We start from the raw sequence: 13,456 nt of genomic DNA, 5'->3' as shown, positions 1-13,456 counted from the left end.
CTTAATTTAGCATGTTTATCTTACGTATATGTAAGCTTAAAACTTCAAAACTGACAAGCTTGCTTAATAGTGAATTTGAAATTGCTATCCATTCATTCTTACAAACGAACTTATGAAAAACTAAGTTTTCTACATAAAAATATCCGGAAAAGTTTTCAATTTTGCCAAATTTCCCACCCCACGTTAGTGGCTGTCACAGATCGAAAGACACTGGTAGACCTTCTGTATGGTCTCGTATCACCTCAGATTCAAAGCTTCCTGATGGAGCCACTTTACACGTTCAGCTGCCTGTCATTGTGTACAATTCCTTGGGTATGAGAGCAGGAGGGAAATAGTTGGCAGAATGCAACCAGGGAAACAGATCAGAAATCTGGGTTTATGCAGCTGGCTGGCTAGGAGGAGTCTTGTGCAGGGGTCCAATAATATGCTTTTAATTTGGGTGGGAATCGATGCTGCTTTGGAGTAATTGTCCAAGTGCTTGCCTGCTCCTGCCACGCACACCCGGTGCCCATTCAGCGTGTACATTTGTTTATAAGCATTTAACACAACCAACGTCTCAAGTGTACTTTTGGCAAAAGAAAACTGATCCTGTAGCAGCGGCTAGTGCTGGAACATTCCATTGCTTGGGGAAGTGTGAAACAGTGGTCTTCAATAAAACCTGTGAAATGCAACTGACAAACCATTTCCATATAGTAAAGCAATTGGGATAACCAAAGGAGTGTTTATTTTTGTGAATATCAAAATTAAGCTTATGAATGAATAATATTAGGCATCTTTGGTTAGTGTACCAGCAGCAGATTCAGCTACAGAGGACGGCCGTATCAAGCTGCTGTAACAATCACCCACACTTATGCTTCCCTAGAACATGCATTTATAGCCAAAGTACTAGCAAAAAAAAAAAAGGAAGAATGCTAGCAGTTCATTCTTTACAAATATTAAATACAAAATAAAAACATTTGATAAGGTTTAGTAACAAGGAAAAAATGTTCCAAAATCTTTATTACACACTGTACAAAAATATTGCACTTTCAGATCAGATAATAAATATATACAAAAGTATATTACATTTAATTTAAAAAATGGTATAAACAAACAAGACCCCTAAGTGATTTAAAAAGCTTTGGGCAGTCAAAGTTAATCACTTTAAAGTCCATCCATTTCAGTGGAAAAGAGCTGAGCACAGGCTCTCAGCACTCCCACTCACAAGACAGTTTATACGAGCAGAATCGAGTGGCAACTTCCCCCCCCTGCTGTAACATTTCCATTTGCAAATGGGAGGGCTGCAGTTTTAAAGAGGTTTCCCCATCTTTAAAACTCCATGAATATAAAAAACCAGCACGCTGAGGATTCAACGTAGCCTTTTCCAGGCATTGGCCTGATTCACATGACATGGTAAAGCAAACTATGGCTTACTGCAGAGGTGGAGAACCTCAGGCCCAGGGGCCAAGTGTGACCCTCCAGGCCTCTCTGTCTGCCCTTTGGAACTCTTCCCAGGCCACACCTCTCACTGGCCCTGTGTTGCACCCAATTTTGTCCTTGAACTCTGATAACACCTCTCGTTCAAGGATACAGAGGGCCATGTGAGTGGGTGTAGAAACTAGCTTAAGGTACAAAGGTAAAATGTATATTTCTTGCTCCGCCCACTTTTGCCTCTGGCCCCACCCACCAGTGCCATGTGGCCCTTGGGCTGGAAAAGGTTCCCCACCCAGCTTACTGGGACTGTCTGGTCCTTTTTGCTCCCAAGCCATGATGAGAAAAGCCAAGGTTTGGCTTAGGATGTTGTCCAAACCCAGGCTTTTGGTTAAGCTCTCTCCTTGCAACCCACAAGCCATAGCCAAGGTTTGTTCTTGGCTACAGATTGTGGTTAAGGAGGAGACAGCTAAACCAGAAGCCTGGGTTCGGACAACACGCTAAGCCAAGACTGCCATGCCAACACTGAGCTAAAAGGGCTGCAGAGGAGTAAAGTGGATGTGAGCTCCAAAGGATGAGGCAGAAATGCCATTCAGTTCCCAATGAACAAGAAAGCGAACTAGCACAGCCATCCTTCAAAATCCGTACTTCTCCGAATGTTGCAGTGCAGTTCTCCAGCCAAGTAAAATGTACAAATACATATACTAAGGTAAAGGGTGCACAAAAATGTACATATTAGCGAAAACATATAAAAATGCATTCAGGAAAATTCCTTTGCAAAAATGGACATATTAGGAAAAATTGCATTAAAAATGTGTATATTAGGAGAAATTTGCACTAAAACGCTGATGAATTTTCATGATTTTTTTTTAAAAAAATTGCAAACTGATGCAGAAATGTGAAGTGATCTTAAGATTAATTATAATTGTTTTATATGTTAAAACTGTATTATATGTTGTATTTTTAATTATGTACGCCGCCTAGAGTGGCAGTTCATTCGGCCAGATAGGCGGCCTAAAAATAAATTTTTATTTATTTATTTTATTTAAGATTGGGAAAATGAGAGGAACAATTTGACAGATTTGCCCAACCTTACAAGCTCCTTTTGGGGATCCAGCATGTTTGTACAGCTCTGCTAACCCACGGTTTGGCTTACCATACCATGCAAACCAGGCCACTGTATGTTTCCATCTACAGGGTATTATTTTTCCTTTCCCCTGATAGTGAACATTCAGATATGCAATTCTCCCACCTGGAAAAACTTTACCTCTTGCTTCTGCTGACTGTTAATTGGCCCAGGGTGCTTAACTTCAGTTTGATCATGATGAGTGGGCATATGCCTTTTCTTGCAGTTATCCACATGAAAGGCTCTCTGTACAGTAGCACTAGTTTAATTTCAGTGAGGCAAAACCACAACCTCGGTGCATTAATCTTTCTCTAACACAGTTTGGACAGAAACAAAAAATCAGATGTTTCATTTCTGACCTCTTGGAGTTTCCACAGCACTTTCAGTGGGCTAATACCTAAGCCATGCAATGGTAAATATTGAAGTGTGGGAGCTCATCATGACAGCCTCCATATCCACGGTCCCAAAGAGTCCCAAAATGCAGATAGCTATGTTAATTTAGTATATACAACTCCCAAAGAGCAACAGTACATAGCATAATACCCAATTCATTAGGGTCAGCTGATGCTCACCGAACAGTGAGCAGGCAAAGGGTAGTGTAGTGGTCAGCATGGTGCCATTTGGCGGGAGAGACCTGGGTTCACATCGCTGATCAGCCATGTGGCATGACTGCAAAGAAGCAGACACTGAACTCAGTGGTACTTAATTTTGACTGCATTGGTTCAAGCCGCAAAACACATGGACACTTAACAAAAGATCTTTAGCCAGCTGAAATACAACCGTTCACATTTCCTTAGAAACGCAAAAACTTTTTGCAAAAAGGTTTTACCATTTAAACTGCTGGCGAGAAACAGGACCACCATCAAAGGAAAGGAAATAAGTATCCAGTCGCTGCTGGTTATTTTCCTCTGACTTCCTCTATGTGAATCTGTCACAAACTTGAAAGCCTCATTGCCACCTCATTCACTTGCCAGAGCACGGTCCATCAATCTCCTGGCCTTCTGGCAGATCATGCCATCTCTCCTGGTCTGAAAAAGCACTAAGCAGCACTCCCCTCATCCTCAAGCCTGCTTCACTACATCTCTCCTCCTCTACGAATGTGTACTGATCGCCTTGTACAGCCATTTAATCCAGTGGCCATCACGGCCTTTACTGACAGCAAATTCCCAAACTGAACTGTGCATTGTGTGAACTATTTTTTCCTGTCCTAATCATACTGCCAACCAATTTCACTGGGTGATCTCAGTGCTTAATATTATGGGGAAGGGATGTGAAAACTTTGTCTATCTACTTTCTCCATACCATGCATAATTTTATAAACATCTAGGGCAGAGTTTTTCAGCCTTGGCTCCCCTTGTTGAACTATAACTCCCATCATCCCAGGTAGCTTAGCCAATAGCCAATGATGATGGAGTTGTAGTCCAATGACATCTGGGGACCCAAGGTTGAAGAACAGTGATCTAGGGGGTAAGCAATGTGGTACCCTTCAGTTGCTGTTGGACTCCCAACTCCCATCAGTCCCAGCTAGCATGGCTAATGATCAGAGATGATGGGAGTTGTAGGCCATCAACATCTGCAGGTACCACATTGCCTAGCTCTGTTCTGTTGTGACCCTCATACAGTGCAGCCCCATACATATGCTATCTACTCACTCAGAAGTAATTCCTAGTGAGTTCAGTGGGATCGACTCTCAGGTAAAAGAGTGTAAGATTGCAACCTTACAGTGCAATCCCAACTATGCCTACTCAGAAGTCCCACTGAATTAAACGGGGCTTACTCCCAGGTAATTGGAGTTAGGTTTGCAGCCTTAATTGTCTTCCCCACCCAACCCCTAAACGAAGGAGCTTTAGCCTTCCTTCATAAGAAAACCATTCCGATTTCTTGATTATTTGCTGCTCTTTTCTGACTCCATAGTTATCTTTTTGGAATGGGCTGACCAGAATGGTATATGTCAGTGGTTTGCAAGCATTTCCCCCCCCCCATGGACCACTTGAAAATTGATGGACCTCTTAATTGTCATAGCACTTGCAATGCGCCATGCTAGTTGCTGCATAATTTTAAATTGCATTTTTATCGCTTCTTTTCTTATATTGTATTTTAGTGTATTACAACTTGCATTCTGTTGATAAAATCCAATATAAGAAATATAAAAAATACAAGTAGAAATCAATATGAATATTTAATGCAGGCATGATGCCGTGGACCACCTGAATGAAGCTTGCGGACCGCTGGTGGTCCATGGACCTCAGTTTGGGATCCCCTGGTATACTTTATTTCAAATGTGGCCACATTTATTTATATTTTGTATTGTTTGTATATTTCAAGAATCGGCAACTGGCTTCTTGCCAGACTTTACACACATAATTTGTAGGGCAGAAAAGTGCTACTTGAGGCTGTAGTTCCGAGAACTTGCTAGCGTGCAATAACTAAATGCATGATAGTCAGGATGAATGAAAACAAATTGAAACTGATATTTAACATATGTCTGCCTCAATGCAGAACAGCACTTTCTTCTGTTTTGTTTGATTCCCCCCCCACCACCACCACCACCTTTCTTTCTTTCCAGTGACTGGAAAAGTATATAGAACATTTCTTCAAGGGCAATCCAGCCTAACAGACGCTTTTGGCCAGAGAAACTGCTCTCATTTCCCATCTGACCTAGTGGAAGAGAAAGCGTCTCAAACATATAAAACCCCACATTCCAAACTTCCATGCAGAAACCTCAAATCCAGTTTCACATTAGACTAATCGTGCCTGAGCTTTGATCAGATTCCAGTGACACTGAAGCAGAACTCCTCCCCCTGCAAAAAAAAAAGACGCCTCACTGATCAGTAAACAATCCCATGACGGGTCTCAGAATTGTAACATTGCTTTTTTACTGCAAGCAATTAGATGAAGGAAGAAAAACAAACTGAGCATCCATCTGACAGCTCATCTCAATAAAGCAAGGTCTGTGATAATGTCCTTTTTGTCAAATCCTAAGGAAATGCAGCCACTGGAGAAAAATATTACAGCCACAGACTGTTTGGAGAAAAGGGTGTAGTTGGGTGTCACTGAGAAGTCTTCTAACACGCTTCCTTGCCCTTTCTTGCTGATTGGAGCCAATCAGAGTGAAAGGAGGTGAGTCAGCCACTGAGAATACTCTTCTCAGTAGCTAATTCTCTCCCATTTCATGCTTATTAGCTCCTGGGGCATTTGTTATTATGGGGGAAGAAGATCTCATTCTCAAGCCAGCACCAAAACAGGATAGGAGGGGGCAAGGCTGTGACTATCGTGAAGGGATCCTGCACTTCTAGATTTGCCACTATGCTACCGATTACAGACATACCTTTTGCCCACATTCTTTGCCAGGGGACTTCCTTCCTCTCTGTCTTTTCTCCCTTCCTTCCTATCCTATCCTTGCATGTAACCCTAGTCTCGTATGAGACAGGCTGCAGCTGAGCGAGAGAGCATCTCCCTTGCGTGCCGAAGGTCCCAGCTCCAATCCCCAATGGCATCTCCAAGCAGAGCTGGGAGAGGCGCTCCCTGACTGGAAGCCTGGCGAGCCGCTGCCGGCCAGTGCGGATAATGCTGAGTCAGATGCACCACTGGTCTGACTTGGTCTAAGGCAGCCTCCTGTGTTCCTGTTCCGGGGGGGGGTTCTAACTACTAGACGTGACGGTGGCAGACGTGTGTCGCTGGTGAACAGATACAAAGCAGGGCCTGGGGAAGAGGAGGTGGGGTTGAACTGACAGGAGAGTTGAACACTTTAGGGGAAGGACCATCGCTCAGTGGGTAGAGCACATTCTTTGTATGCACAAGGTCCGAGGTTCAGTCCCCGGCATCTCCAGGCAGGGCTGGGAGAGAAGGTGAAAATGGACTGCCTTCAAGTGGATCCCAACTTATGGCGACCCTGTGAATAGGGTTTTCATGGTAAGCGGTCTTTAGAGGGGGTTAACCATTGCCTCCCTCTGAGGCTAGTCCTCCCCAGCTGGCTAGGGCCTGCTCAGCTTGCCACAGCTGCACAAGTCAGCCCCTTCCTTGTCTGCAACTGCCAGCTGGGGGGCAACTGGGCTCCTTGGGACTCTGCCGCTTGCCCACAGCTGCCCAGGTGGCAGGGCACGTAACCCCTGAGCCACTCACTATGGGGGTGATCTGTAGCTGGCCCTTGATGCTCAGGAGACACAAGCGGGGATTTGAACTCACAGACTCTGGACTCCCAGCCAGGCTCTCCTCCCCACTGTGCTGTACCAGCTAGTGGGCGAGAAGTTTCCCTGCCTGAAATTCAGAAGAGGAGCTGCCAATCAGTGTAGACAATGATGAGCTAGAGGGATCAATGGTCTGACTCAGTATAAGGGAGCGTCCTATGCCCTATTCTGTACATTCTGAGAGTTATCTTAACGTGGATCACACCAGGCAGGCAACAACAAAGATGACTTGTTGCTGCATTTCAGTATTTTTGAACAAGTTGTGAACGCTAAACTCCAATTGTCTTTACGTAGCAGGAAACTTGATAGCTGATGACCCCCTCCCCCAATAGGGTTAAAACTGTCATGTTTTACAAACAATGGATCATGATGATGTTTTCTTTCTAATATCATTAAAGCTTATATCGCAACAAAGGTGTTGCTGGCAGGGAGCAGGGAGTGGAGACTAAGGCTCTACTAGTCGCCAGATCAAAGCATTTCCATTAGCCACACCTGGAGGGGAAACAGGTTGACCTGCCAATCAGTTGCAAAATCTCGTTGAAGCTGAATTTTTTTAAAAAAATGCACTCAAGCTGCTCCCACTAGGTTTTACAATAAAAGGGGGTGGGGGTTGACTAGTGTCGTGGGCCCCGTTTTCAGAAGAGAGAGATGCACTGGCGGCAGCAGAACAGTGAGTGTGTTCCTACCCTCTGAGAAAGAAAAAAATCCCGCTCAGAATATCCAATGCAGCTTCTTTTCATCAACCCCCATGTGTTCCTTGTTGATTGTCTATATTGTCCAGAGCAGACTGGATTGACAGAACATTCTCTCCGTGCGATAGCTTCACTGCGGCATCATGAACTTCCCAGAGAAGAATAATGCTCTTCACATGACTGACAACACCTTTGTTTGTAGAGGTCTATCAAGCATAATTTTAGATGCTTTACAAAAGTACAGTAGTGAGTTGTATCCTTGCATTCGCCTTCTGAAAAATACATTGAAACGCAACAAGAATGAAAAAAAGGACAGTTATATCATCGCGGGCTCAGAATAAGAGACGCTTTGATTCTAATGTCCTAGGCCAATATTTCGTTTTGGGCAATGTGAATATAACGACCTAGATAATGGTAACATCCTCTCTCCTTGCATCTTGGATGTGGTACAAAACTACTGGTGGAAGAATCTGCAGGCTGCTTTGAACGAGTTGCATTAAATGAGTACGGGTCCAGTCCATAGCACTAACCTGAGCCTAACTTGGTTATCCTTTTGCATCTCAGTTCTTCCACATCAGACTGCTTGCTGAACTGGGGTATGTCAACGCCACACAGTAATTGTTGGGGTGGGTGGGTTTAGTTGATGGCTTATCATGTTCCTTATAGAACTAGAGTTCAGCATCACTGTCTAAATGCAATTTCCACAAACGAATGGTGAGTTCAAAAATGAAAATAAACATTTACATACTGTCACGGGAAGTGACATTGCATTGTTGCCAGGTCACCGGTCTCTTCCTCCCGGCACAGGACTGGTCTGCTACGGGTCTCTTATTTCTGCTGTGTATGCAGCTGACTTGCCGTGACTGAAATCCACTTCCACAATCTACCGTGCAGGGTCGCCAGGGGCCTGTCCGCCAATACACATCGCATTTGTCTGAAGAACAGTTTCTTCTAATAGACGGCCTGCAGGAAGAGGGAAGAAAAAAAAAAGTGGCTTGAGACTTAATCCGATGCTGGATGTTATTCAGGACACAACTTCATGACAAACTTACTAGAAGCCTAGAGCCAAAAAAAATCAGTTGCTTAGTTCCAAGTCAATATGTGAAAGACAGCCCACATCCACCACAGATATTTATTCCACTTTAAACAGTCATGGCTTCCCCTCAAGAATCTTGGGAAATGTAGTTTGTGAAGGGTGCTGAGAGTTGTTTGGAGATTCCTATTCCCCTGACAGAACACCAGTGACCAGAGTGGTTTCACAGTCAGCCCCTCTTCCCAGAGAATTCTGGTGATTGTAGCTCTGTGAGGGGAATAGGGCAAGTAAAAGTAATGTGCAACATGATGTCCAAAGAAGGAAGGAAGGAAGGCAGTGTTAAAATGTATCAAGGGCAATTCTTATCTGGTAGCAAATGTACCTTTTCCTTTCATCACACAGAGAGTTTGATACTACTGATCCATTCTGATGCTGACACTGAACGAGACGGTGTTGTACTCCCAATCTACGGCCAACACAGTGGCCTGTGCACTGAAAACAAATGTGAGAAACAGCATTGATTAGGGACACGGAGATCTGCATCTCCCAGTACAGAACACATACAATTAAAACTTCTAAAGATGTGAGATCACACTGATCTCCATCCTGCTCTGCTGTGTAGCACAACATTAGCAAATGGCAAGAATTTATTGTTTTAATCAAATTTCTCCACTGTGGCTCATTCCAGTATAAGCCTGAACATACTTTTCCATCTGTCTGTATCTTTACAAAGCATTCGAGTATTAAGAAATGGAAGCCAAGGTAATGGTCTTCCAGGCAAGGTGTCTGAAGCTGCTGGGATGCGAAACCGAGTTGTGTGCAACTCTCCCATGTGGTGAGCCACCAAACTGAAGGTTGCGATATCTACCTGTTTCAGGGATAGGGAACCTGTCACCCTTCAGATGTTGGACTCTGTTTCCCAGCAACCCCAGAGAGTAATGCTAATGCTCAGGATCAGGAATGATGGGAGCTGAAGTCCAGCAACTTCCAGAGAGCCATTGGTTCCCCTGTCCCTGACCTAGACTGTGTCTAGGTATCCTCAGGCCCTGGTCTGGCTCCGCCCACCCATGCTGACCATTGGCTCCTCACAGACAGGAAGGAGTAGAAGAGGCTTCCTGTGCCATCTGAGCCATGGTCTTCCTGAGTTTTGATCTGTTCTTGCTTCCTTTGGTTTAGGGATGTTTTCTGATCCACCCTGTCACATGCAGCGAAGTTTCCGTTTTGCTACAGTTCATCTGCTTCCAAAAGCCGTGCTATTCTCATTGTTGACTGTGGCAAAATCATGTAACTTATGTAATTTAGATAATTAATTACATAATTTACATAAGTTGTGCTGTCATTGCATCATTTCACTCTCAGGCAAAGGTCTTTCCCATCTCCTGCAACCTGATCCTGTTAGCTGGAGATGCCCGGGCTATGACCCTGAGCCCTTCTGAATGCAAAGCATGTACTCTGCCACAGGATGACGGTTCCAATCCTCCCGTAGCAAAGCTCCTTTTGCTACTGTTTCAATGGAAGCCCGGAGAGAGATTGTTCTTTCCCCTTGTCCTTAGTTATTGCTGTCATTCAAATAGCAAAATTAGAAGTAAAATATTTGGCTGCAGTTTCCATGGTGTGCTGCTATGTTATGATTAAAGTTGAAACAAACATTTCAGCAGAATATCTCGTCAAAGTAGGTTAAACAAAAGATAATAATAGTCTTGGCATGTCCTGCCATCGGAGAACTTTACTGCTCAGAAGGGAGTTCTTGCGGGCTGAAGCCAAATGCTCCCAGGGTCCGAATAAGGCCCCAGTCAGCAACTTTTTCTGCAACTCTCTCCAAATGGCCTGCTGCACAGTCCTGTTGCCACAAATATTGCTCACATCCGTGTCACACCTTTAAAGCACATTCCACCACCACAAAAAATCCTGGGAACTGTAGTTTGTTAAGGGTGTTGGGAATTGCGCTGGGAATTGCAGCTCTGAGAGGAGTAAACTATGGTGCCCAGGATTCTTCAGAGGAAACTGCGACTACTTTGTATGTGCTTTAAATGTATGGTGTGGATGTTCACCCCACCCATTCTTTGGCTCTGGGGCCAAAAATCAGGGGGCTACATGGTGCCACCCTGAGGAACCAGATTTGAGTCCAAGGCTGCCAGTTGCTGAACTTCCAGAACAAGGATTCTGACTCTAAATTACTGCATGCCTTTTACATATACCCCACAATGCTGAATAGCTAATACATTTTCTATGCTGGATTAGTCTTTTCCCAGGTTCTAAACATGCCAAGGTCTCCATCAAGTGGGGAGCAGCCCAGGGCCGGATTAAGCTGAGGAGGGCCCCTAGGCTGATTCTAAGTCTCCCGCCGTCCCGGCCCATCCCATCCCCCCCACTTCACCTACCTTTCTGCTTTTTTTGCGGCTGCATGCACTGTGCGAGCAGGTTTGCCATCAATCAAGATGGCGGCCGAGGTTTCCCTAAGGGTCTGAAGCCTCTGCCGCCATCTTGGTTGATGGCAGCAATGCCCTTCAGCCCCTTAGGGAAACCTCGGCCGCCATCTTAATTGATGGCAAACTGCAAAAAACAGCAGAGAAAAAGGTAAGTGAAGCGGGGGGATGGTGGACAGTTCGGAAGCTCTTGTCCCGCGATCCGTGGCTCCTGTCCTGCTTCCACGGATCACGGGCCCCCAAGAGCTCTGGGCCCCTAGGCTTCAGCCTACTAAGCCTAATGGATAATCTGGCCCTGCAGTGAAGAAACTGTTGGGGCCAGTGAGATATGGCTTCAAATTCCCCACTTAGCTCGCTCATTTTATTTGATGCGGTTTGTATATATGCTTGTTTGCATATATGTTTCTTTGTTTTAAAAATGTCTACCTTGCCTTTCAGCTTTGTAAACATCCAAGGCATCCTACCATTTAGCAAGGATAAAGCAAAATTAACAGCACTCTTAAAAACAAAAAAACAACACCTTGAGTTAGTCGCTATTTAATAGCTTAAGCTACTTCACAGGGTTGTTGTGAAGATCATACACAGCCATAAGCTCCTTGGTGGAATGGTGAGATGTAAAATGCGAGAAATGAGTGCATATGAGACATTTCTGCTGGGCAGTCCTCAATCAGTCAATGGGGCTTGTGCAGAAAGTCTCAATGGAGGTTGTGCGGGGGCAGAACCACTGGTGTAGATTGCAAATTTGTCAATCTGTTAATCAGTCAATTACCTGGCTCCACGGATGAATGAACCACTGTGTACACGACTGCCCCACGCAGGGTTTCCTTTCCGAAGGATGATCTTTGTGTGCACAAGCACCCAGAGGCAACACTATGGCAGTACCATTGGCTTTGACTTGCTTGCAGACTCTTTGCCGCTGGCGAAGTCCATTGCCACAGGAAGCAGAGCACTCCGACCAGGCGCTCGTTGCCCATCTGCAGAGGGAAATTGTTTTAAAAAAAGCAAACCACAAAAGTAAAAATAGTCACACCATACCAGAAACCTGTTAAAAAAAGCAAATTAGCTATTTGTTGTGATTTCAGATGTTGGAATGGCTAATGTTTATGACATCTATTTGGTCAATGGCTCTTAGTCATGATATCTATTGGCTATATGCAAGCTCAAGTTCGGAGACTCTAAGGGTAGAAACACACTCACTGTTCTTCCTTTTCCAGTGAATCTACACCTCTCTTTTCCGAAAAAGGGAGAACAAATCAAACCCCACCCCTAGTCAACCCCTAGCTAGTCAAACCCTGTCCCTTTTTACTGTAAAACCTGGTGGAATCAGCTCAAGTGCATTTTTTTTTAAAAAAAATCACTTTAAACAGATTTCACAACTGATTGGCAGATCAACCTGTTGCCCCTCCAGGTGTGGCCAATGAAAATGCTTTGCAGTAGGTGACTAATGTGCTCATAGCCTAAGTCTCTGAATACCAGTTGCTGGGGAACCATAGCAGGAGAGGGATATTGCACTGTTGCCCTGCTTGTGGGCTTCCCAGAGGTATCGGGTTGGAGTTGATGGAGACCAGATGCTGGACCAGATAAGCGTTTCATCTAAGATCCACCAGAGCTCTTCTATCAGCTCATTAACACACCAAGGACCTGTGACCCAACTGCCTGCCACAGTGCCAGAAATCTGGTTTAAATGTCATGCTGGCTGTATGGAATTCTTCAACAGTAATGGGTTTTTGTGCGTGTATGTTTTTCTTTGTTCTATGTCCAGCACATTTAAACAGCACTGGTACATGCGGGGGGGGGAAGGCAAAGAGTAGGGGAGGGAGACAGCAGCACCCTCCTGATAGTGGCTGTGCTGCACTCACTGGGATGGGGTGGCAGAACTATGGGTTGGTGGCGGCATCCTTGCACGTTTGCACACACCTGCCAGGCGGCCACCAGCAACTTGGAGCTTCCTTATCTTGCTCTCTTGCCCTGCTGCAGAGAGCGGTACTGCTGCCACCGCAGGAGGGTGCACGCTGCTGACTGCTGTATTTAAAACAGGTCTAATTTGCTCCTGTCTTCCCAATGCAACGCCTTCTGGTCTGTCAATAGCTAGTGGCCATGATGGTTAAAAAAAAGGAAATATCTGTGTTCATGATTACTAAAGCTCCTAGGGATGGAAGAGAATGGCCTGCATTTTTAAGTGAACTCATCTAACTCACGCCTCCTGGACTAATGTATGGATTGGAAGGTAGTTACCCTTCGATTTCACACTTCTCTGAGTTTTGCATTCTTGTTCTTGGCTCGACAAAGACTCACCACAATGTGTAAACAAAAGCATATTTTAGGATAAAAAACATCTAGAAAGGCATACGTTGAGATGAAATGTGTATTTAAATACATAGGGTTGAATTCCATGTTAGTCATAGCCAAAATAGACCTACTGAAATTAGAGGACACGACTAACTCATTAACGTCAACGAGTCTACTCTGAGTAGAATTTAGTTGTATGCAACCTATATTTTGTGATAGAATGTTCATTTAGATACAGTTTTTCATATGTTTGCCCAATGTGTTAGCCCAATTTCCTTCTGGTTTCACAATTT

General features: G+C 44.5%; 1 protein-coding gene across 5 annotated transcripts in view; it reads right to left on the bottom strand.

Moving 5' to 3' along the window:
- Positions 1–744: 744 nt before the first annotated feature.
- The window catches only part of ADAMTSL3 (ADAMTS like 3), a 300,162-nt gene continuing 287,450 nt past the window's right edge, over positions 745–13,456 (bottom strand). For all 5 annotated transcript variants that reach the window (XM_061594994.1, XM_061594995.1, XM_061594997.1 and 2 more), the window contains 4 exons: positions 11,644–11,848; positions 8,831–8,940; positions 8,164–8,378; positions 745–7,687 (listed from right to left, as the gene is read on the bottom strand). In XM_061594994.1, the coding sequence (XP_061450978.1) occupies positions 7,557–7,687; positions 8,164–8,378; positions 8,831–8,940; positions 11,644–11,848 (661 nt within the window). In that variant the 3' untranslated portion in view covers positions 745–7,556. The remainder of the gene's footprint in view (positions 7,688–8,163; positions 8,379–8,830; positions 8,941–11,643; positions 11,849–13,456) is intronic.

This window comes from Rhineura floridana, chromosome 14 (assembly GCF_030035675.1).
Source record: "Rhineura floridana isolate rRhiFlo1 chromosome 14, rRhiFlo1.hap2, whole genome shotgun sequence".
Lineage (NCBI taxonomy): Eukaryota > Metazoa > Chordata > Lepidosauria > Squamata > Rhineuridae > Rhineura > Rhineura floridana.
The sequence above is the reverse complement of the archived record's forward strand: the minus strand, read 5'-3'. Positions and strand labels throughout refer to the sequence as shown.